The sequence below is a fragment of the Danio rerio genome, chromosome 17 (genome assembly GCF_049306965.1).
Source record: "Danio rerio strain Tuebingen ecotype United States chromosome 17, GRCz12tu, whole genome shotgun sequence".
Taxonomy (NCBI): Eukaryota; Metazoa; Chordata; class Actinopteri; order Cypriniformes; family Danionidae; genus Danio; species Danio rerio.
The window spans coordinates 10227215-10253643 of NC_133192.1; the positions used below are offsets into that span (position 1 = coordinate 10227215).

The following is a 26429-nucleotide window of genomic DNA, read 5'->3' on the forward strand; positions in this document are numbered from 1 at the left end:
TGTACTTGAAAGATTGATTAGCATAGTATAATAAGTTAAAGCGACACAAAAATATTGGTTGTCTCGACTTTGTCGTTGCATTTTTATTTCATTGTAGCTTTCTTGACCGCATGTTTGAGCAGGCGTTTGTGACAGCAGGAAGAAATGGCTACACTTTACACTTTAGCCAGTGCTGCATCTCTTGTGTCAGGTTTGCTGTCAGATAGACAGGCCGTCAGACAGCTGAAGGTGAAAGCGGGCCTGCCCTCCATGGCGCTGGTCAGATCAGAACGGTCGGTAATGGCGTGAAACAGGGCAGAGGGAGATCTGAGGAGATGAGAATCGAAGGTGAGGATGGCTCTAGGCGGCTGAACCGCGGGCCCCCAGCGGGAACACGGCCCACCACCCCCTGGATCCCACCCGTCGCCCCTCCGCACATCTTCAAAAGCACATCCCCACGCAGGATAATGCTCTCTACTCTTTGATTACAGTTAGCAATTGGAGAGCCCTCCGTTCGAGAGCGCTGGGTATTATCAAAACCAATCAACATGAAAGTTTTTTTTTTTCTCTCCTGCACCCACTGGAGGGCAAGAATAGGGGGGGGGGGGATGTTTGGCGGGGGAGCAAAAATGGTTATCATTGAAATAGAGACATCAGAGTAAATGGGCAGCCTGTTGGGAAGCGTACACATGACTGAGAGATGGAGAAACCCGATTGATGGATCCTGAGTGCCACATGCTGTAATGTGGGTTTTTGGAAGTCACCATCATATCAAAATTGACAATTGTTGTGTTTTTTATGTTTTATTTTTTATGATTGATTGTGTGTTTACTGGTGGGAGGAAGAGGGGACCTGTCAATCATATGAGATCGACCAATCGTAAACCACAAACATCTAATCAATTCCTCGTCTGACTAAATCAAGTCCAATCCCATAATTTTTAAAATTTTACAACGGAGGAAAACTAATACAAATGGTGTATCTCATAAATCCTTTATTTATTTATTCATTCATTTTCTTTTCGGCTTCGTCCCACCGTGGAATGAACCACCAACTTATCCAGCATATGTTTTACAAAGCGGATGCCCTTCCAGCTGCCCTTTTAGCTGCAATCCATCACTGGGGAACATCCATACACACCTATATATATATATATATATATATATATATATATATATATATATATATATATATATATATATATATATATATATATATATATATACTCATACACACACACACACACACTTGTACAGCTATCTTTATGGGGACTTCTCATAGACGTAATGATTTTTATAACGTACACACTGTATATTCTAAATCCCTTGCCCAACTATACCCCTAAACCCAACTCTCACGGGAAACAATCTGCATTTTTACATTTTTTAAAATACTCCATTCTGTGTAATTTATGAGCAGTTTTCGTCATAGGGACCAAAAAATGTCCCCATGAATAATAATAATAATAATAATAATAATAATAATTTATGATAATTCCATACATTTATATAGTGTTTTTCTAGACACTCAAAGCACTTTACACACATTTTTGAGAGGGATTTTCTTCTTCCTCCAACAGAAATCAAAGTTTACAGGTATTGCTATCTTGTGGCGACATTTGGTTGCCACAACGTCAGGAATACAAGACACACACACACACACACACACACACACACACACACACACACACACAGACACACACACACACACACACACACACACACACACACACACACACACACACACACACACACACACACACACACTCCATGACAGAAAGAAGTTTCCATAAGCTTTCATTCGGGCATACGCCACAAAAGAGAAGAAAAGACTATCTCAACTTCCATTTCATGCTGACTTGAAGACAGAAAATCAAGAGACGGGAGTGCAGTTGCTCAGTCTGAGGTCATTCTCTGGAGGGCCCGACTGTGGGAGAAACGGCTTCAGTTTTATAACGTCATTTGAATATTAGTTTATGCCGCGGATGATGAATTAGAGGGATGGCTGTCGTTTGTTAATAATTCAGCAGCGTGCGGATGGTGGGATATAGACTCGGACAAATACAGAGAGATGGGCTTCATTCCTCTGAGGATGTATGAATAATGCTCGCTTGAGATCAAGGAGTGTGTGAAGGGTGTTTAAAGGTTGTATGTCGACAGCGCAGCAGGAGATTATATACATTCTTGCTCAAGCACTTAATATGACTTATGAGTGTTTGTTTCACTGGGATGGAAACGGATGGCAAGTTCGAGAGAAAGAGAAAGAAACATCCCGATTGAGAACTCTGTTCTTTCTCACATAACTGTTGGCCTGAGATTATTGGATAGTTTTTTGATTGTCAGTTTGTAAAGTGATTTACGATCAGACCAACTTAAAATCAGATATTTTTCACTATAAAATGATATGAGCAGCTGTGCACACTCATTTAAAACATTTGATAGATCTACAGTATACTGATACTGTATGTGAGCTATTTACTAGGGATGTAACGGTATCAGAATTTCACGGTTCGGTAATACCTCGGTATGAATGTCACGGTACGGTATTTATTGAATCATTTACAGGAAAAAAAAAACTTTTGAAAATACTCCAAAAAAAGTGCCAAAAGTGTCAATGACATACAAATTAGCCATCTATCTGTAAGCTTTGAAACACTAACTTCAATTTTAATAACAAAAAAATATTAAACCATGTAAAAAAATAAAGTTTCAATTTAGTATTGTTGAAAACTCATCACATTCAACATTTAATCACTCACTCACTTAGATAGAGATGGGTTTAAAGGAAAATTATCATATAATTATAATCTGGTAAAAGCTGGTATCTCTGGGCATTTACAATGTCCCCTGCAACAGAAAAAAACCCCTCTCATTTGGTACTGAGGTTTCTGGAACAAGAGAGATATGACTTGGCCCAGGTTGACAGCAGTGGGGTAACATTGTGCATTGTCTTTCCCCCACTTGAGAAGACAAATCATGAGTGAGATAGAGGTCTCTTTGCGGTACAAGTCAATGTCTGAATCAATCTGAACAGTGTGCTGTGTTTCTGCAGTCCCCATGACTTTTATTAGTCGTATTCCCCAACTTGCAGGCACGTGCACACATAGGGCTCAACCTGTGCAGTGCACATGCCCTTTTTAGTCTTGGATAGAAAATGCCCTTCCAAAACGATCAAAAGTGCCCCCGCGACGCGACACACCCTCCGTCCAATCCAGCCCTTCAGTAGGCGCGCGACAACACCTCTCTTGAATATGCGCGCTCAACCCCCCCTCGGCGCTTTACAATACGCGCGCCACAACACAGCTGATCAGAACGCGCGCCACAACACAGCTGATCAGAACGCGCGCGACAGCACCGCTATTCAGCACGCGCGCGGCGACAACACCCGCTTTAGGTTCGATCATTTCCATCTTTTTTTCATCTCCGCTACTAGCAGCACACTCCATTTCCGCATTACTGGATCTGTAGCGACAACAGACCGCAAAGGATTATGGCCACGCCGGGGCTGATGGGAAATGAAGTTTCAGCTATGTCCCGTTCGCTTCATTCGCCTGAGCAAATTTTCTCAGGAGACCTATAGTTTTACCGAGTCATGCGACTTCGGTAATATCGAAAAAAATTAATATTGCGGTATGACGGTATTTACAATACCGTTACATCCCTACTATTTACTATTGATTTTTTTGGGGAAAGAAAATAAAAAAGGAGAAGTTCTGTGACTAAGTTGATACTTAGATGAAATAAAGATGAGAAAGTCAATCGAACTCCAGAGTAATGAAAGAGCAAGACGTGAGCAATCAAATATTTATCGTTCACATGTTTTTCTTTGCGATCTCTTTGATAATTAAAGATTAAATTGTAATTTTTATCTTTTTTTTGTTTTGCATTTGGTTAATTTTGCATATTCCCTGTGGACTATATTTGGTAAAAGCAAAATGTTCTAATATAGTAATGTTTTATACAGTAGCTGTCTTATAGAATTTATTTATTTTTATTATTATTTTGTTAAGTCTAAAGGCAAAATTTCGGTAAATGCTTATATATTTGTTTTTAGACTTCATACGAGTTAATAAATGATTTTTAATTGCTAATTAAAGAATGCTCTTACTGAAAAAAAAATATTTGTAATTTGGGCAAAATGGTATCATACATGTCATTCATTAATTCATTTTCTTTTCGTCTTAGTCCTTATTTTGCTGCTTGTGAGTTAAATTTGCGCTCTCAAGTGACCGAGATGTAACCTACGCTCTCAAAAATAAAGGTACATGAGCTGTCACTGGGGCAGTACCTTTTCAAAAGATACATATTTGTACCTAAAGAGTCCATAGTGGTACCTCAGAGGTGCATATTAATCCCCAAATGTACCTAAAAAGTACCTTTGAGGTACCATTATGGACTCTTCAGGTACAAATATGTACCTTTTTAAAAAAAAGTTACTTCCCCAGTGACAGCTCATGTACCTTTATTTCTGAGAGTGTAGAGAATACGGTCATTTTTCAAAATAAAAGACTTTTTAAAATAAAAGATTGTTCAGACTCAGATAATAAATAAAATGGAAATAATTAATGATTTATTGTGCGGCCCAGTACCAATTGATCCATGGGCCGGTACTATATATAATATATATATTCTAGACCTGCAGACATTGATTTCTATGAAAGGAAAAAACAAAAACTATAGAAATCAATATCTACCGGCTTCCAGTATTTATGTATTATTTTGTATTAATTAGAAGAAAGAACCTCAGTATGTTGGACGCTCAGTAAATGAGACAGAATTTTCATTTTTGCGTGATCTATCCCTTTTTACTCAAACCTATACCTAGTAATGTCATGGGTCAGGTTTGATCAGGTGTCTTACAATTAGTGCTGGCGCACATGCATTACTCACCTGTTGCTATTTGATCTGATTCACCTCTCTACTTATACTTGCCCTGTCTTGTTACTCATTGCCAGATTATTGTGTTCTTTTAGCTTACGGACACTCTGCTACTCCTTTCTACATTTAGTCTAGTCCAGTATTATTATTTATCATTTGACCTTTATTACCTGTATCTGCTTCGTCACCTCGCTTTGGAATCCGGTTCCTCATCTGTCAATACCAGCTCCAGTTTCCGTTCCTCAGCCCTTTGTTCTTCTTTTAATAAAGGACTCAATTGTACTGAAATCCTCATTGTTTACTGTCCGAGCCGAACTGAAAAATGGTCTCTTAATCTTTTCCCTAGCTGTATTAATTTTTCACATTTTATAATATATTAAGACCTGCTTGGTATTTTGTTTCATGTGATTCTATTATAGAGCATTATTTAAACAATACAATCCTCCTGTTGGTTCAGTTTTTTTTGGGTGCTAAGATGTTCTAATGGAAGATCTAAAGACGGCAGAGAGTGTGAATAAGAGAAGAAAAAAAAGAAACGAACTTCCACTGACATGTCATTTTGTGTGTGTGTAGAGTTTCAAACTGAACGTGGACAGTCACAGCTCTCTGAAAGACAGTCTCCTGGAGGAGGGACGGCAGCTCCTGGAACTCATCACCTCCCACAAATCAGGTACAGTTCTGCCGAGCCGCACATTTATTATTAATGTTTGTATTAACATAGTGACCTTCAGAATTTATAAATCCCAGAGTAACCGCTTCCGAACCGCCGAGCGCACGCCTTTTCACATACATTACAAATGGCGCACGGCCCGCTGAATTGAGTTCTGGGATAAAGCGGAGAGACAGCCGCCTCCAAAAGCGCATATGAAGAGAGCAGGAATTAAGAACAGCAGGTTGAGGAGTCAGAGGCCATCGCAGACACTCGTTCCTCCACAATATCTGTGATTATTCACCTGAAGAGTCTTGCAGAGTGCTCGGCAAATGCACAAATCCACTCCGCTGACCTCCCTGCTGGTATGTCTGGTCTCCGCTGGGTAAAGCCGGCTGCCATTAAATATGCAGATGGTTCTTGGAGACAGGAGCGAGGCTTATAATGCCCCGACAGCCCTGTCCTGTGGTGCCACAGCATGACGACAGCTCCCTGCCAACTATACAAACACAAACATGCCCGCCTGCACCTTTACTATAACCTAAGTGTCCATAGGGAGCTTCTTAAAGGGGCCACTACTATACTTCTTTGCTCTATTGAAACAGTCTCTATCAATCATTAAGACTGCAAATGTGTGCAAAGTAAATAGTGCACATGTTGATTTTTAAAAGTGCCATAGATTAAAAATCTGTATAGGCATAGCTGAATAATATGATAATAATAAACATTTTATTATAATTTTTTATGATTCTTTGATTAATAGAATGTTTTTTTTACACTATAAAAACCATTTGTGACACCTTAAATGTCTTTACTGTCACTTTAGATAAATGTAATTCTTTCTTGTTGAGTAAAAGTATTAATATCTTTTAAAAATCGTACTGACTCAAGACTTTTTTATTTTTTTATTTATGATTTATTTAACATTTTTCCTTTTTACAAACATATCAAACAACCCTTACAGAAATAATAATAGAAAAAATATATATAAATATAAATACAAATAACATATTGATAAAAAAGTGAATAAATAAATAAATAAAAATAAAAAAGAAGATAATAATAAAATAAAACCAAATTAACAAATTAACAATTAATGCAAGGCAGATGTCTACATTTATACAGTAATCTCAAATGTTACATTTCGAGTGATGAAAGATTACAAACTGATGTACTATTGTGATCAGAAGCTGAGGTGATCAGTCTAGATCCAGCTGAAGAGTTTTAACATAGAAAGAAAGGGCATCCCAAATTTTGGCAAATGTTCTGTTAGGTCTTTGAAGGGAATATCTAATCTTCTCTAGTTTTACAAAATACAAAACATCTTTCAGCCACTGTACATGCGAGGGTGGCTGAGGGTTCTTCCAGTATAACAAAATGACACGCCTAGCAAGCAAAGTAAGAAAGGCCACGAAGTTTAAAAGGTAAGTGGGTAATGCATAATTATCCGGCATCACGCCAAACAGGCCAATAATGGGTGATGGTGCTATGTCTATAGAAGTAATGGCTGAAAGTAAGAGTAAGTAATGGCTGAAGTAAGAGACTGAAATACTGAGCCCCAAAATGAGGAAAGAGCTGGGCATGTCCAAAACATATATGTTAAAGTACCTAAACCCGAATGACCAAGACTTTTAAACAGTACTTTAAATGCTATTTTTTTTTGTTAGAGACCATATGTAGCTCATGCTGATTGCAATGTCCATGTTCTATTGTAGTATTTATTTCCAAATACTGTATTATGAAGATGTAGGATCTAGGGAAACAAAATAAAGTCAAGCGTAAATGAATATCAGCTGCTTCAGTCCAACATCTACATTAGCAGGATGATGAAGATGAAGCCAGAGTGGACATTTCAGCAAGACAACGATCCAAAACACAGCCAGGGAAACTCTCAAATGCTTTCAGAGAAAGAAAATCAAGCTTTAGATTGGCTCAGCCAATCACCTGACTTAAATCCAATAGGAAATAGAAAATAGACATTAGATTTGATAGACGAGACCAACAGAACCATCAAAATTTTGACACTCTGTTGAAGTCTGTGAAAAACTTACACCTGAGCAATGCATGAGACTTCATTCTCCACATGAGAGGCGTCTTTAACCTGCCGTCACCAAAAAATACACTTCAGTAGTTCTGGAATTTCTCCTTCTGTCATTCCATTGTTATTACACAGAACTCATTTTTCAGATTTTAATTTTAATTTTTGTAATGTTTGGGTTTAATTCCATGTCAGCAGCTCCTTTAGAAATAATAGTCCCTGGAAAAAAATGACATGTTCAATGCTTATTTCTCCCACTGTAAATACATTTTTTAAATTTAAATTTGAGGTCATAAATGAAGATGTAACTCTTTTTTTTTCAGATGTCATTTTGTGTCTACGTGGTACACAAAACGCAAGAAAAATAAAACATATAAATACAAGAAAATATTTTCTGCTTTAGTTCCAGTTTTGTAATTAGACTCAAATCTCCACCAACTTCCCATCTTGACCATTATTGTCCCGTATCTTAGCAACTCGGCAGACGGGCATCACTCCTCAGGTATGAGTAGCTGTTTCCATCAGCGAACGCCGTCGAGGCCTGATCCAGGCACAATGCGGGGTCACACTCCAGAAGCCCGACTTCCGCCTCCACCGTATTTATCTTAATTTATGCTTTTTAATTACTTTGAACAAATAGGATTTGCAGACGGAGATGCTGATTGTGGCCGGTCGCCACGCAGCGGACACATGATGGGTTCGGAATATAGAAGCGCCCCGTAATACTGAGGGATTAACCCAACGCTCGAGTCCTCATCAGATGCAAAAACACACTCGTGGTCTGGCTCGGGTCACCACCATCAAGTGGCATGAAAATCACATGGCTTGTTTTTTTTTCTCCCCCTTCCCATCTGTTGATTAGCAAGCATCAAGGAAGATATTATCATTTAACTTGTTCAATATTTTATTTTTTACCAGAGGTTGGTTTTAATGATTTAGATGATGGTGGTGATTATGATAATGCCACGAGCGTTATTATTAGTGATGTGTTTGAGTTTAAGAGGGAAGAAAGAAAAGCGAAGTGCGTCTGTTGGATCATTAAGGGTGAGTCGTGATAAATGGTTAAATCACAGCACATTAAAGGCTCATTAAAAACAACTGTAGGGGGATGTGTATGTGTGGGACGGGCCGGCTGGATGGCACTGTAGGGTTTAAGTGGGTGTTCTGCCCATTGGCTGACATTAGCCATCTCCACGTATATATGTTTATGCCTGATGCAAAGAGTGCACCCAGAATGACATGCTAGTGAACTGTTTAATGTGCGCTATATACAGTTAACTGCATAAAATGCTGTACAGAATTGTGTGCATTAAAGAGGTCATTTATTTTCTTTTTACATATGTGTAATGTTGCCATTTGAGCATAAAAAACGTCTGCAAATTTAAGTCACTTTAGCTTGACCTACTGAGTTTCTAAACCATTTAAACCAGGGGTGTCTAAACTCGGTCCTGGAGGGTTGGTGTCCTGTAGATTTTAGCACCAACTTGCCTCAACACACCTGCAAGGATGTTTCTACAAAGTCTGGTAAGAGCTTGATTAGCTAGCCCAGGTTTTTCTGATTGGGGATGGAACTAAACTTTGCAGGACTTCAGCTCCAGGACTGAGTTTGGACACCCCTAATGGTTTAGAAATTTAATTCCATATTAGAAAATTTAAATAATTTATACTGATGCTCACGGTATTTCTACCTCTGCTATTTGCATTTACAGATATAACTAACATTGTGTGAACTTGTGAGCTTTGGGTGTGCTTTTAGCATAATATTGTGTTGTGTCAAATTTGATTTTTCCTGTCAAAAAAGGAGAGTTCACCTAGAAAATGAACACTTACTCACAATTTACTCACCCTCAGGTGGTTCTAAACCTTTATGAGTTCAACTGAAAAGAAGGTATTTTTAAGAAAAATAAAAACCTGTAATCATTGACATATTATATTGACTTAAATATTATGGAAGTCAGTGGTTACGAGTTACCAACATTCTTCAAGATGTGTTCCATAGTGTTTAACAGAAGAAATAAACTCAAAAAGGTTTGAAGAAGTAAATTTATATATTTTTCAAGTTCTAGTATTAAGCTTAAAGTGCAATTTAAAGGCTTAATTAGGTTAATTAGGTTAATTACATAGCGTAGAGTAATTGGGCAGGTCATTGTATAACAATTGTTTGTTCGGTAGACAATCAAATAAAAAATATTGTCTAAGGGGTATTGATCTTAAAGTGGTTTTAAAAATTTAAATTATTTTATTCTAGCAGAAATAAAACCAATAAGATTTTTTTTTCCAGAAGGAAAAATATTATAGGAAATACTGTGAAAATTTATTTGCTCTGTGAAACAAAATTTTAGCAAATATTTAAAAAAGAGAGTTCAGGTTCTTTTTTAACGATCTAGGCACAAAGTCTAAAACGCAGGGCGCAAAAGCATTTGGGGTGCATCCGATTCCACTTTTGCTATTTTAAGAATGAAAAAGTACGCTCTGCGCCCCCAGTGCATGGTTTATCAGGGTTCTGCAATCAGAGTCTCATCTCCTATTCCCTTTAAGAGTCAGTTGCTTCACGGCATGGCGCATTTGCTTTTTACATGGTGGACTTTGTGGATAAACTGAATGCTTCACTGGCAAGAAAACAGTTAAGCAGACTATCTGCAGCGTGAGGATAAAGAACAAGCCTCCTCCATTCAGCCACTTTACTTTTGCTCTTTACTCCTTTACTTTTGTGGATAAGGAAATGTTGGAAACTCAATCCATTGAAGACATCCGTTAGCCTACATAGTCAATTTTGTTTGCTAAGCGCTAAGATTTGTTTCAAAACTATTTCTAAATTTAGTTCTAATTTCCAGCAAACCAATAAATGAACAATAATTATTTATAAGTTATATCCAAACACACGTCCTTTTCTCATGTCCCCTATGGTGATGCCTACGTCTGCAAAACCCGACAGGTGGACAAATCTAAACTTGTTTTTATTAAAACAAATATAAATATACATATGATAAGCAATACTAATACCAATTATAACATTACACAAATGCAAATTGTTATGAATAAACTTGAAAAAGCCCCCAGAGATGAAGGCTCGGAGGCAGTGGTTTTTATATTTATGCAGAAAATAATAATTTTTGTAACATTTTAATCCTTTTTCATTTGTAAAGATAATTGTGTATTGCTGTACATCCTGTGTGTATTACGCAATGTGTGATTACTAACTCGCTCTGCGCTGGATTTTAGACCAGCTTTTAGTTCTTCAAAATAGCAAAGCGCCAACAATGTGCCTTAACACTCCTCTATTGTAGACCGGAATGTCCATGAGTCCATAAGTGGCGCAAAGGAATTTGCTATTTAAACAATGTGGCTCAAAACATGAAAATTTGGGTTGCGCCCGTCTGAAAAGGGCAACAAATCACGTCAAACATGTCTTGCGCCGTGTGTATTTTAGGGACCTTTAACCTTCAACTTCAAGATTCTGACTTCAACTGTATGTCTGTGTATGTGCACGCAGGGCTCCGGGACATGCTCCATATGATCTCCCAGCAGTGGCAGGAGCTGCAGAGACAGATCCGCCGTCAGCACAACTGGATGCTGCGCACACTGGACGCCATCAAAACCCACATCTTGTCCAGCGAGAGGTCCGAGGACGAGGCTCACAGTCATCACCACAGCCCCAAGGTAAACCATTTCGTACCCACAGCCTGAATCGCTCCATCTGTCTGCGGCTCTCAGTTTCTCTCTGGTCGCCCACGGCCATGCTCTGCTCGATCAGCAAAATAAACAAACAGGGCCGAGCTGTATTTCCATAAGAAACGGCTCTTCAGTAAGACGTTCCTTTCAGAGAGGAAACAGGGATGGGGATGCAGCATCGCCGTGATGCGAATGACAATTTTCTCTCTTTAAAGGGATAGTTCATGCAAAAATAAACATTTATTCACTATTTACTTATCCTTAAGTGCTTAATGAGTTTCTTTTAAACTGTTGAATACAAAAGAAGATGTTATCAAATATGTCAGAAACCGGTTACTATTGACTTCCATAGTAGGAACAACAAATACAATGGAAGTCAATGGTTAGAAGTTTCCAGCTTTTTTCAAAGTATATTCTGTGGTCACACTTTATTTTAACTTACAAGTCACGCTATTGACAAGCTATTAACTAAGGCCCCGTTTACACTGCTAGTTAATTGTGACCCAATTCAGATTTTTCGCTAATATGTGGCACAGATCAAATCTGTTCTATGACCGTGTAAACACGGAGAAAACGCATGCATTCGGATATTCAGAGATCGGTTTCAGCCCTCCTTCATATGTGAAAATAAATCAGATATAAATTGGATATGTGAAAATAAGACTATTTCTGTCACATAACCAGCGATCGCTCTCCAGAGATTGCTGGTTCTCACACGAACACCATGGACTACATCTCCGGTTTCCCCTGGACTACATATGCATACATGCTCTCCGGTCACACTCACGCCTGCTCACTCATTAAGACTGATTACATTCCCACCAGCTGAGCCTTGTTCAGATACTGATTAGACACACTTCATAAGCCACTCATTCACCCATCCAGTTGGCCGAGTCTTGTTTGCTTTATATGACATTACAACGTGTTTGTCCCTGTCTTGTTTATATCCGTGTTTAGACCCTAGCCTTGTATTCTTTGTTCTCCTGTTTAGCCGCTTGCCTTACGACCTATAGCCTGTTATACGATTACGATTCTGGTCTGCCTGAAAATACCCGTTTGCACCTGTTTGATCATTGCTTGCCTGATGCTGAATAAACCTGCATTTTCATCTTACCTCCAGTTGACTCTGTCACTCCACCCCGTCGTTACAATTTCCCAGAGTTGGGTTGTGGCTGGAAGGGCATCCGCTGCGTAAAAACTTGCTGGATAGGTTGTCGGTTCATTCCGCTGTGGCGACCACGGATTAATAAAGGGACTAAGCCGACAAGAATGAACAATGCGACTATCATGTAAACAGGAAGATCGGATGTATTGAGGCATTCCATTTTGTACACCAAACTTGAGACAATGTGGTACTTCTCTGTGGTTTAATGACGTAGATGGAAAAGCGCGTGTAAAAACGCTGACACAGTAAACAACAACAGGAAACATGGGGGAGGAAAGTGGTCAGTCGCCACATTTAGTTCCCAGATTCTTTTTAACAAGTTGTTTTACTTTAGTTTAGTTATTCTCAAATGTTTAATGAGTTTAATGAGTATGGAGCTGCATCAATTTTGCCCCTGAATTTTAAGTAAAACAATCTCATATAGTTAAACTCATCGGATCTGGCTTGTTTCTACAGCTAGGTATATTTGTACCATATTCATATTTTTTTACTAATTAAATCTATGGCTGCATTTGCACTGCAGGTCTTAATGGTCAGTTCTGACTTTGTGACTCTATCCAAATTTTATTTAAATTTTTTACTGTATCCGATTTTATTGTTGACCTGGTTACACGTCTGCATTTGCACTACATCTGACAAACATGCAATGACTCGGAAAATAACAGCGGGATGTGCTCAATAGTTTTATGTTCGTTTTTATTGTTTATGTGGCAGATGTTGCACTCTTTCTCTAAGGAATCTGACAACTTACATTTAAAAAAACTGACAAATTAAATCAAATTAAAAGGTCACAAACAGTTAGTTATAATCCTTATTGTGATTTTTGCGTGTACTATCCCTTTAAATGAGCGTGAGAGGTTTGATAGCTCTCACAAAACACATACACAATTATGCTTCAGAGGCGACGCGCTAGACTCAATTTATACTTCACACTTAATGTGTAATTGCAGACATAGTTATTTGGGAGACCAATTTCTCATTGTTTAATTGTCAATTGTGATTGGGTAATTGCACTCCAATTAGGTGGCATGTTTGTGCGCCGGGCCCTGAGAGCGAGGCCTGGCGGTGTGTGTTTATGTTTGTGTTTCTGCGTGGCGTTTGCGACGACAGCAGCTTCAGGAACAGCCGTGATCTCGGCTGGATTTCCCCCGGGAGCATCAGCATCGCCTGCATGGGCTCAATCTCTCCTTCTCCTCTCCTCCGTAATCTCTTCTGCTTCATCTGCAGAAAACAGGAACGGCAGGGTCTCGCTCAGTCACATAGTATTTCCCGCTTTTTGGTCTCCTGCTTTGGTCTTTTTCCTTTCTGCTCAAATAGGCTGTGGTGGTGTACAGAACAGTGTACTATCAAAAATGAAAAAGGGACAATCTTGTGCTTAGAATCAAGTCATAATAAAGTATTTGGGAATAAATAGTCCAGTAGAACAGGTTTTTGCTAGATCAGATATGGCTGCGGCCAGAAATTTATCAAATTTCCTATTTATTGTATTTTATTAACGTCTACCCCTACCCTAAACCCAATCGTCACAGTAATGTAAACACGGTAGTTGTACCGTGTACATATGTACATATAGTATATGTTTTTTAATAAATTACCCAATAAATTGTATTCTATTAAGCATACCCCCACCCCAACCCTAAACCCAATCGTCACAGTACTGTAAAAATATTAATTATTTTTATACAGTGTTACAAAAATGATGCTACAGGGTATATTGATGTGAGTATCTACAGCTGTATCCTATCTAGACTTATTGTAGAACACGGACATTACGATCAGCATAAGCTACATATAATATCTAACAAAAAAAAAAATGCATTTAAACTACTGTTTAAAAGTCTTGGGTCAGTAACATTTTTAAAAGAGATTAATACCCAACAGGCACAGGACGTCAACATGAGGTTAGATTGACATTGTACCCTATAATGTCGTGGGGACGTTGCATTTTGTTTGGAAATGAAAATCAAGTTGACGTCAGAACGCAACGTCAGGCAGACGTCAATGTCCAATGTCCAATCTAAAATCAACCAACTATCAACGTCCAATGATGTGACAGCTTGACGTTGTGTGGATGTTACCACTATGATGTCTATCAGACGTTGGACTTTGGTTGCCGTAACTGATAAATAAATGTCAGTATTTGACGTCAATATGACGTTGGTTTGAAATGGGCTCGATGTTGGATTCTGGTCATTTTCTAACACAACCTAAAATCAACCAAATATCGACGTCTAATCATGTTACAGTTTGACGTTGTGGGGATGGTACCACTATGGCATCTAGGAGACGTTAGATTTTGGTTGCCATACCTGACAAATACATGTCAGTATTTAATGTCTACGTCCCAGGGATTACTTACATTCTTGCAACACCTAGTGAACCTGTGTATAGACACCAAGTTTAGGAGTGAGCGATGTCTTTTTCTGTTTGGTTAGATTAGTGTAGGTAAGTTAGGGCATGTAAACGCTGAAGACTTGCTTTCGATTATTTAGTTTCCTGTCAGGTAAAAGGGTTATACTGAGATCTTTGGCTTTGTTATTTTCTTTTCTTTCAGCGCTACTTTTGTCCTCTTCCCTGACGGGGTTTGATGTTTTTGAATTATTTTTATTGGTATACATTTGTATTTATGCCAACACTATACTATATAGTGTTGGTATTAAGAAACTACTTATTATTACTAATTTCTGTTAATCTTTGATTTTATGTAATACATTATTCTGTTTTTGGTAGAATTATTTGGTTGATGGATGGTTCTTTTCTTCCCGCATTACACAAAATGGTAAACAAAGATGTTGGCTCAATGTTGGATTTTGATCATTTTTCCATGCCATTTGATATTGTTAATGAATGTCTAAATAACGTTGTCCATAGACGCTGAATGAAAATTTGGTCTTCTGACGTCACATCTTAAATCTTACCGGATATTAACGTCTCATGATGTTGTGCCTGCTGGATTCTTTTATTCAACAAGAAAGAATTACATTCATCTAAATTGACAGTAAAGACATTTTTAATGCGTCTATGTACCAGCATTGGTTTTCTTGTTTTTGTTTTCAAAACATAAAAACAAATAAATTATTTATGTCAAATTTGAATCTTCTCACGAACATAAACTTATTGTTTTTTAAATAAATATTTTTGTTTTCATCACATTTAGTTTTTACACACAAAATAAAAAAAAAACTATACAAAATGAATTAGCAGCTTTAAACCAATTATACGTGGATCATAATGTCACAAAAATAGCGTTTAGAAGATATAAAATTTATATATACATGTAAAGCTTATAGTTTGTCACTTCCAACTAAATGAATCAACAGATCATTCACGTCACCTCATGTTTCAGTTTGTCATTAAATCATGACCAGTCAAATGTTCTATATCAGGTGTTCTCAACCTTTTTCACTTCGAGGCCCACCTCACTCTTAGAAATTTTTTTTGAAGGCCCAAACTGATTGTCTAGAGAAAATGCTTGTTTTGATGCTTTATTTATTAGCAAAACATTTCTCTTGCATTCTATTATTCTTTTATTTTTCTACATAATTTTTATATCTATCTAACTAACTAACTAACTAACTAACTAACTAACTAACTAACTAACTAACTAACTAACTAACTAACTAACTAACTAACTAACTAACTAACTAACTATATATATATATATATATATATATATATATATATATATATATATATATATATATATATATATATATATATATATATATATATATATCGTAATATTTAAAAAATAATATTAATGGACAGACAGGTTCAAAGCTCCTGAATTCTTTCTTTCAGTTATTATTATATATATATTTTTTTACAACTGCAGAGTATTTGGGTCTTCTTTTTAATAAATAAACCTGACAGGACAACAGGAGATGGCAAAAAAACCCCAAAAAAAACAAAAAAAAAACTGCTGCTGCTTTAAATTAGACTGACTACTATCCACTATTCATATCCATTAAAAATAAATACAAAGTACAAGTCACGGACGTAAGGCACGCGCAAGCTGGTTATTTTAACTTTAATCATCTTTACCTTTACCATTTACGTGACGGTTTGATTTATAAAACTGAGGACATGGTCCTATTTGATGCGCAGGGGTTGAAAATTTAAGCACAGTCTGCATTGGACAGTGAGGCTGTTTTTGCACCGAGTCCGAATTAGCTCATTCAATCACAGAAAGCGTGAAATGCCATTAGCTACTTTGATATTTTAATATATCTAATGATAAAATCAAATAATTATAGTATAATTAAGGTATAATTATATATATAATTATAAGGCCCACCTGCAGGATCACTGAGGCCCACTAGTGGGCTGCGGCCCACCGGTTGAGAATCCCTGCTCTATATTGTCTGACATGCCCCGCCCGCTCCAAGACGCTTCACATTTGATTTGATGCTCTTAAGCTCAACCACTCTCAGCAGCAGAGCTGTGATGAAGCAAAACGCCATTGGATTCGGGAATTATTTAATGGTGTTGCTTCATGTTGGACTTGGTTGAACCCATTTTCATTTAATAGAAATGTTGCTATCTGCATACTACCTATCTTCAAAAACAGTAGGTGGTGTGGGCTTCTGAATATGCCTAATACGCAGAAAGTCCTACTTTTTTCCCCCCAGTTTGTGGGCACCGACATAAATAATCGTGGTGCTTTTAAATTGTTTTGTTGCAATTAGAAATCACCACAATCAGTGTGATCAGTCAGCGTTGACAGCCATTAGCCGCTTGGTTACAGCGAATTAAGAGAGAGAGGGGTGAGTGATTCATTATCTGAGAGCTGTTAATGATGATCGGATGCATCGCCTAATTAGAGACAGGCCAGAGGATTGTGGGAAGGTCACACAAGGAGCCACAAATCTCTCTCTGTCTGAATCAGGCCTGGGCTTGTATATGTGGGTTCTTGAGTCTGGTGCAGATTTACAGGTGTTTATGTCTGTAGACACACACTAAAATGTCACTCAGGGTAACAGTGGTTTTTATAGGAGGATTTATTTTGGTTTTGGTTGGGGATATTTAGATAATTATTTGAGGATTAAATTATAAAATACTAAATTAATGTCATGTTAAATCTTTCTTTCCCACTGCTAGGTTTGACCCATTTTAGTAATCTTTTATTTATTTAAATATCAAATTTGGCTTGATCACACTTTCTTTCATTTATTTGATATATAGTGTTCAGAATAAGTATGTTGGTTCATTTTTACATCAATAGATCTGTTATTCGGAATCACAATGCAATATTATTATGTTTATCACATATATTTTGGCATTTTATTTTCATGAAAGTTATTTAAACATTAAAGTGCCATAATTTACAGTTAATTTACATGATTTAAAAATCTCTTTCATTGCATATTGTTGTATAGTTCAATGTAAAGTCAGGGACTTGCTAATCATTTGTCAGAATATATTGTCTCATAGACAAGAAATCTAGACCTCATTTTATATTTAGCATTAGAAAATATTTAGTATTTCATAATTTGCATCTTAATTATATTTTATAATGTTTAAAAATAGGTTTGTATTTTTATATATATATATTCCAATACACTTTTGGATTATTTATTTCACCTAATCTCTCACTTAATCATATTTTGATATAAATATTATTATAATTATTAATTTTATGTTAATGTTTATTAATTAATATTTTTTATACCCAAATATATGTTTATTTATTAATTGTTAATAGTTTGGGTAATAGTTAGTTTTTTTATAAATATTTTTTTAAGAAAATTATTCAGTTCATCAAAGCGACATTTATTAAATAATTTTTTTTCAACTGCTTTCTTATTGTATGTAGTTTTAAATGAATTTATTACTCCAGTCATTATTACTTGCATTACTATTACCATTAATAATAATAATAATAATAATAATAATAATAATAATAATAATAATAATATAAGAGTGATTTCTGAGGGTTCATGTGACTTTGAAGACTGTAATAAATACATCTTTAAAATCACTGGAATAAATGATTAAATTAAACCATAAACTGTTATTTTGTAGTGCAATAACAAATTACAACTTTACAATTTGTACTTCATTTTTTTTATGAAATAAGGCGGGATAAGCTTATCGGATATACAGTCAAGCCTGAAGTTATTTATATGTAGTATTTATAATATTTATATAAGCAATTATTTGTGTATTCACAAAATATTTTTTTAAACATTTATTAAAATATTTATGTATTTATTTTTAATATTTGAATAAAATATTAATTCAATTTAGAATTATTTATTTGCGTCTCACTTAACCATAATTTAATATAAAATAGTTTATATATATTTCATATATTTATATAAAATATTTCATTATTATAATTATACATTTTAAGCTAATGTTTATTCATTTGTGTTTTTATACACAAAATGTGATTATTCATATATAAATTTTTTTATAATTATATATATATATATATATATATATATATATATGTATATATATATATATATATATATATATATATATATATATATATATATATATATATATATATATATATATATATTACTATATATATATATTACTATATATATTACTATATATATATAATTATTAAACAATTAATAGATTAAAAAAGGGACTAAGCCGGAAAGAAAATGTGTGTGTGTGTATGTATATTGTCTAATATATTATCATCATATATTATCAAGAGCACGGGTCACCAACCTTTTGGAAACTGAGAGCTACTTCTTGGGTACCGATTAATGTGAAGGGCTACCAGTTATTAAATAGCACATTTTTTGAAATTTACTTTTAATTATAAGTTATTATTAATAATTAATAATATTCATCTATGTGAAGACATTGATCATGTTAATGATTTCTCACAGTAGTTGTCAACAATGATTTAACAAGGTAGATAAATATCAATATGCAAAACTTAATTTGTCAGAAATTGTTTTTAAAGTTTTTTTACTATATAACTTAAAGTTATACAGATAAAGTTATATGTATTGCACCAATGCAAGTGTGATTGTGATGATTATGATGCAGCTTATTCATATGTGGTGCTTTGGTGAGCTATTTTTAGAACAGGCCCGCGGGCAACTCATGTGAACCTGGCGGGCTACCTGGTGCCCACGGGCACCATGTTGGTGACCCCTGATCAAGAGGCATCATTGTGGAGTAAGATATTTCTCAGCTTTTATTTAAATTTGAAGTCAGAATTTTTCAAGTGTATGAATAATTTTGTGCTTTATTGTAAATATATTGCTGAGAAATATTTCTTTCCAAAATGATGCCACTTGTGCATCGTCTTATCATTTTTTGGGAGAAGCCGGTGCCATTTCCTGCCAAAAAAAAAAAAGAAAAACAAAACAGCAGGTTAAATAAAAGTAACTTTAAGTCAGAATTTGCCAGGGTTATGAATAATTTTTGGCTTGACTGTTTATTCATTTATTATATAACATCACCAACCGCTGAAGTTTCTCTGTTGAACTTCACTGAAGGGTATGGCGCGTCTTGTCGCAGGTCAAACAGTCTCTTTAAATAGCCCATCTCAGGCCGCCACATGGCCCATAGATTCATCTTAATGTTGGTTCAGGGAATTCATATCACTTCCACACCCGCGTTTCACTGACTAAACAATATTTGGAAACTGCTGTCAAGGCGCTCTTTTTCAATGACATGCCCCCTCCCCTCTTTGCTATTAATTCCTAATGCTTCACCACAACAGGTGTCGTTTGCGGTCATTAATTTGCTTTGGTTAAAAAACGGCTCACAAATGAGCAATGCGCGCCGTCAGAGGAGTAATATACACCCAAGTCTGTCCCCAGAATGCCATTAAGGTGTGTACAAAGCAGGCCGCGCTTCTCTCTCGACAGCCATAACGGTTTGTTATTATAGCTGCAAACATATGCTCGCGCCCGTCGCATCGCATTGTGCCGTCTGAATTATTTTCTCAAGACCATAAAGTTTGAACATGGCTGGATCCTGGTCAAATGGCAATCCTGAGGGAATCCTGTCTAGTTTAGTTGTTTGCCTCTAATTAAACTGTAGGGGGAAGATCATACAGACTGAAGGCGGCAGAGAGGAGATCATTAACTGCATGAACATGTTTAGGGTGCTTGTCTGTTTGTTTTTTAGATGAAAAAAATAAAGTGGACTAAGACATTTTGGCTAGACACTTGTACTGTAAAGGTCTGTTTTTGGCCTTTTTGCTGACTTTTACTGACTTTTCTACTGTAAAATATAAAAAAATATCTGTTAATTAATTTCACAGTTTTTTTTTGCATTTATTTATGGTTATGAATTGCATTACAAGACCTTTATTTTTGTTTTGTTTTTTAAAACGCTTAGTCAAATATGGGCAAGCTGAACAGTTGGGTAATTTTATGTAATTTAAATATAATATTAAAAAAATCACCAAACATTGGATTTGTTCATATTTTACCCAGTATTGGGTTAAAAAAAACATTTTTTTCAAGTGTGTTTTTTGTACATACTTACTTTTTTTTAGATTTTTAAAAATGATTTGTTTATGTATTAAAATCTCTTGGGTCATCACCATGCACAATCCTTTTGAAATTCTGTTTATTAGTTAATTTTAATGTTTAAGTTTTAAAATATTTTACTTTTTTAATCTAGATTCACTTTTACTTCATTCGCTAATTGTTTTTTAACTTGGTTTATTAGAGGATATTTATAAAATTATAACATACTAAATTATTGTAATTTTAATTCATTAAGTCTGTCTTACAAACTGCATTCATATTTTGAATTCATTTATTTAAATGTCACATAATCATGTTTTAATAAAAATGTGTTCATTATTAATTAATTTGATATTTATAAATAATAAAATGAACACAAATATATTAATAAAATAATATTTTAATAAATATTAAAATATATAATATGTTGAGTTGAAGTTAGAATTATTAGCTCCCTTTGATTTTTTTCTTTTTTAAATAATTTTAAAATGATGTTTAACAGAGCAAGGACATTTTCACAGTATATCTGATAATATTTTTTCTTCTGGGGAAAGTTTTATTTACTTTATTTCAGCTAGAATAAAAGCAGTTTTAATACAAAAAACAAAACATTTAAAAAAACATTTAAGGTCAAAATTATTAGCCCCTTTAAGCTATTTTTTGAGAACAAACCATCATTATACAATAAGTTGTCTAATTACCCTAACCTGCCTAGTTAACCTAATTAACTTAGTTAAGCCTTTAAATGTCACTTTAAGCTGCATAAAAGTGTCTTGAAAAATATGTAGTCAAATATTATTCACTGCCATCATGGCAAAGATAAAATGAAATGAGTTATTAAAACTATTATGTCTAGAATTTTGTGTTGAATTTTTTTCTCTCTCTGTTAAACATAAATTGGGGAAAAAAAATAAACAGGGGGTCTAATAATTCAGGGGGGCTAATAATTCTGACGTCAACTATACACACACACACACACACACACACACACACACACACACACACACACACACACACACACACATATATATATATATAAATATATATATATATAGAGAGAGAGAGAGAGAGAGAGAGATATTTTGTCCATTTATATTAACACTGTAAAATATGTCTGATTGTGGTCTTTTTGCTTGTGACTTAAAATACTGCCTTAAAATATACATTCAAAGGGTGAGTTTGTCCATATTTGATCCAATGTTGTATTAAAAACATTTTGTATTATTCATACATTGTACAGTATATAGCTTGAACATGGCTAGACGCTGGTCAAATTGCGAAGGCAGATTATTAAGGTTAGTTATTGGCCACTAATTAAACTGTTGGAGGAACATCAGGAGATCATTACCAGCATGAAGCAGCAACAATCCTCCCTCAATAACATGGATCTTAGAGGAGAAAACTGTCACGCCGTTCTTTCATATATCTGCACTACAACTGACGCTGCGTAAATCGGCTAAATGTCAGACGACACGAGGAGAGGATAGACAGCAGGCAGACTTCATATGTGCTACATATGTGCAGGGATTCATGGCTAATATTTGATGTGCGTTGACCAATTCTCAGGCTGTGACACATTCGGTTTTTTCCCCTGGAGAGATTTACACAACCATGGAAGAGGGTTTTAGACACTTGATGCCTAACTATTACTTTAGATTCTTTTTGGGGAATCAAATATGTGAGCGCTAAACCCTGTATAGACATCTGACATCAAGTTATGTATCCGACAGACTCCAAAGCCCTGTGGGACGTGATTGGAGATAAATGCAGAGCTGTTGTTGTTGCTAAATTGTGCCATGTAATAAAAATGTGCCCTTTTAAGAGGTTTCTTTTTGATCTTTTTGTTTTAGCTTAATAAAGTATATACACATACATATAATAAGTCAGGAAAGGGGATTTGATTCTCTTTAAATGCCTTATTTTGTTTTTAGTTTTAGAACAGGTGCGTCACGCGACATAATGATTGACAGCAGCACTGAACCAGTGACCATGCACAAAGAGCAATAAAACAACATGTCCAACAGATGAATAAACGTCACCATATATCGAAAGAATCAAGCACTCATTGGCTAAATTCTCCATCAGTCAAACTAGAAAGTATGTTATTGGCTAAAAGTGGCTCATAGATAGCATATGCATCATCTCTGAACACTCGACTGCTTTGGTTAGATGTTAGTAACTATGGGCCCTATCATACACCCGGCGCAAGGCGTGGTGCAATTGTTTTTTGCTCGATGCAAGTGTCGTTTTGACGTGTTGCACCACGCTGTTAAAATGTAAATGCAATTGCACTCATGTGCGCTCATAGGCGATCTGGTCTAAAAAAGGAGGCGTGTTAAGGTGCATTGCTATTTTGAGGAAATAGAATAGACTGTTCAATAGACCAGCTAAGACGAGGTCTAAACTCCAGCGCAGAGCGTGTTAGCTGTGCGCCTCACTTAAACATTGCTTAATACACACAGGATGCAAATATCTTTACAAATAAAAAAGAATTAAAATTAAAAAGGATTAAAATACTACAAAACATTTTTTTTCTAGCCAACATAAATATAAAAACCACTGCCTTCATGCCTTCTTCCTCTCCGGGGGCTTTTTTAGTTTATTCATGACAATTTGCTTTTGTATAATGTTATTATTATTAGCAGTATTATTTATTATATGCATACTGTATGTATATTTGTTTTTATTAAAAACAAGCTTAGGTTTGTCCACCTGACAGGTTTTAGACCATATGTGTGGTTTTTTGACCACACTTCATTATTATTGTTCCTTTATTCGTTTGCTAGAAATTAGAACTGAATTTAGAAATAGTTTTGAAACAAATCTTTGCGCTTAAAAAATGAAATTAATCATGTATAGGCTAATAGATGTCTGTGCATGCAACATGTTTCTTCATCCACGAGAGTGAAAGTGAAAGTAAAGATTGAGGAGGTTTATTCTTTCGTTCTTGCACTGTAGATGCTCTGTTTAACAGTTTTCTCTCTAGTGAAGCATTCAGTTTTTCCACTTACAAAGTCCGCCAAGTAAATAGCAAATGCGCCATGGCGTGACTCAACTAACTCTTAAAGGGAATGGGAGATAAGAGACTGATTGGTTTATTCTCAAAACACACCTATAACTCATTAAGAGAATAAGCTCAACCCTGTTAGACCCTGCATGGCGCAAAGCAGATTTTTCCGAACATAAAATAGAAAAAGTGGATTTGGACACACCCTTATTGCTTTTGCGTCCTGCGCTTTCGACTTTGTGCCTGGATCGTCAAGATAGAGCCCTATAACTCTGAAAATAGAAATGATCAGAAGACTGTGATACCTCGTGATATTAATGAGGTTTTTAAAAAAATATTATCAATGTCTTTATAAATCATTACCTCCAGCAGATTCCCATCTTTACATGGGAATTACCAAGCCACACATGACGTCACACGGGTTCAACCGTGCATATTTAATTCATTTTTAGATATTTTATTTGTTTTTTTTATTCTCATTTGATTTAGCTTTTTTGAGTAATATTTATAATTTTTTTGAGTAAGCATTTATTAGAGGAAATGTATACAGTAATATTTTTTAAACAGTAGACACTTTGAGTGGGCATTAAAATCCATATAAACTCAATTTAAAACTCATTTAAAACTGAAATAAGATCTCCGACAGCCTTGCATGTATTTCGCACACATGTATGCATCACATCAACCCAAACTTAATTGTCAGCCTCTTGATCTGCTCCACCTCAGCTTTACTTTAAAGGGCTTCGGTTCAAGTTCATTTGGACTCTTGCGAATCTCACCTTAAACGAACTGAGTGTGAAAACAGCCTGAAAGTCCCTGCCCCTGATTAGACCATGTTATTTCTCACTAGCCAGTCTAATCCTGTAACTAAGCTTGTAAAAAATGGCCCTTGGGGGATAACAACCGAGCTGTGCTGCTCTCACTTTTCCTCTGACTTTTTTATGGGGGGGTCAGAATTTCCACACACACCAGTTTATCGACTTGTAGGGGACCTCCTTCATCGCCTTAAGAGTTCCGCAGTATCTTTTGCAGCGACCGGGGCAAAAGTGTCATCCCTGCCAGCTGTCGGTGGCATATTCCTCTGCTGTCATATGTATGTATGTATAAGGCAAGCAGGACTCTTATCGGAGACTCCTTAGAGACAGCTTGTCTGCCCCGGGGCGGTTATTTCACCCCTTTGCTCTGGAGGAGGAGGGAGAAGGAGGGCCCCGGTTGTGTTCGCTGGCATATGTTAAAAGCAGCCATGCCACACTACGCCACCCAGCCATGCATATGGAGCAGTCTTAGGTATATCAAAGTCACCATGCTTAAAAAGTGACCCGGGGTTATTCAGTGGTGCAAATGAAATTACAGGAGGTGGCAGGGCCAAGTTTTGGATTGAGAACGGGCCCCGGACACCTCTCTGTGTTATAAGCAGACTGTAAAAAGGTAGAGTTCGCTGCAAATGTGACGTTATTGGGAATTTAAATTGCAGTGTGACTGAGTTATAAGTTTGACATGCTGTAAATTGAGATTTTTTTTAGGGTGTGAGCAAAGTTTGGGTCTTGAAGTCCTAAACTAAGCTGCCAAGTAAGTTTTTTTTAAAAGGATCTAATACTTTTATGCAGGAATGAATGCTTAAATTAATCAAAAGTGCTAGTGACAGTAAGGACATTAATGTTACAAACAAATAAGCACTGCACATGTTCAATGATGATAATGAAAAACGTTTCAATTGTGATATTATAAAGTGTTAGAGGGGAAATTTATATAATATATATTTTATTGACCTTATTCTAAAATGCGGAAGTGGGCCTGTTTTCGCGATTGTCTCAGAATTTCCGATTCAGTCGCCTATGGGAGAAATGACTAGGAATAATAAACGGCAGAAAACGGTCAAACTACTTGCTCAACAAACAAATGTTTGCATGACTATACAGACCAAGTAGAATAATATAATAAGAAAATATCAAATTGCAACATCAAGCAGCGTAATGAGCAGTTTTTGACGTCAAAAAATGAATGAAAGTGAATGAGACCGGAAGTCTCAAGCCAAAAAGATTCAAATGGCAGCGCCCGCTCGTCGGCGGAGAATAAGGTCAATAGAATCTAAAGTTATCTTTAAACAACTAACTAAATGTGTTATTTTTTAATGAAAATAATGTGAAAGTATGTGTTGTGATATTCTATGCATAGTTTTTTTAAAAGTGATCTTTGTAATTTAGACATCTTAGTATTTTAGTAAAAGTCGTTTTTACACTATATATATATATATATATATATATATATATATATATATATATATATATATATATATATATATATATATATATATATGTATATATATATATATATAAATAAATATATATATATATATATACATACATACATATATATATATATATATATATATATATATATATATATATATATATATATATATATGTATATATGTATATATATATATAAATATATATATATATACATACATACATACATATATATATATATATATATATATATATATATATATATATATATATATATATATATATATATATATATATATTTTTTTTTTTTTTATTATTTATTTATTGATTTATTTAT

General features: G+C 35.4%; 1 protein-coding gene across 8 annotated transcripts in view; it reads left to right on the forward strand.

Annotated features, from left to right (window-relative positions):
• The window catches only part of akap6 (A kinase (PRKA) anchor protein 6), a 279219-nt gene that overhangs the window by 86643 nt on the left and 166147 nt on the right, over positions 1-26429 (forward strand). For all 8 annotated transcript variants that reach the window (XM_001919913.8, XM_021467296.2, XM_021467295.2 and 5 more), the window contains 2 exons: positions 5430-5526; positions 11037-11203. In XM_001919913.8, coding sequence (XP_001919948.3) covers positions 5430-5526; positions 11037-11203 — 264 coding nt within the window. The remainder of the gene's footprint in view (positions 1-5429; positions 5527-11036; positions 11204-26429) is intronic.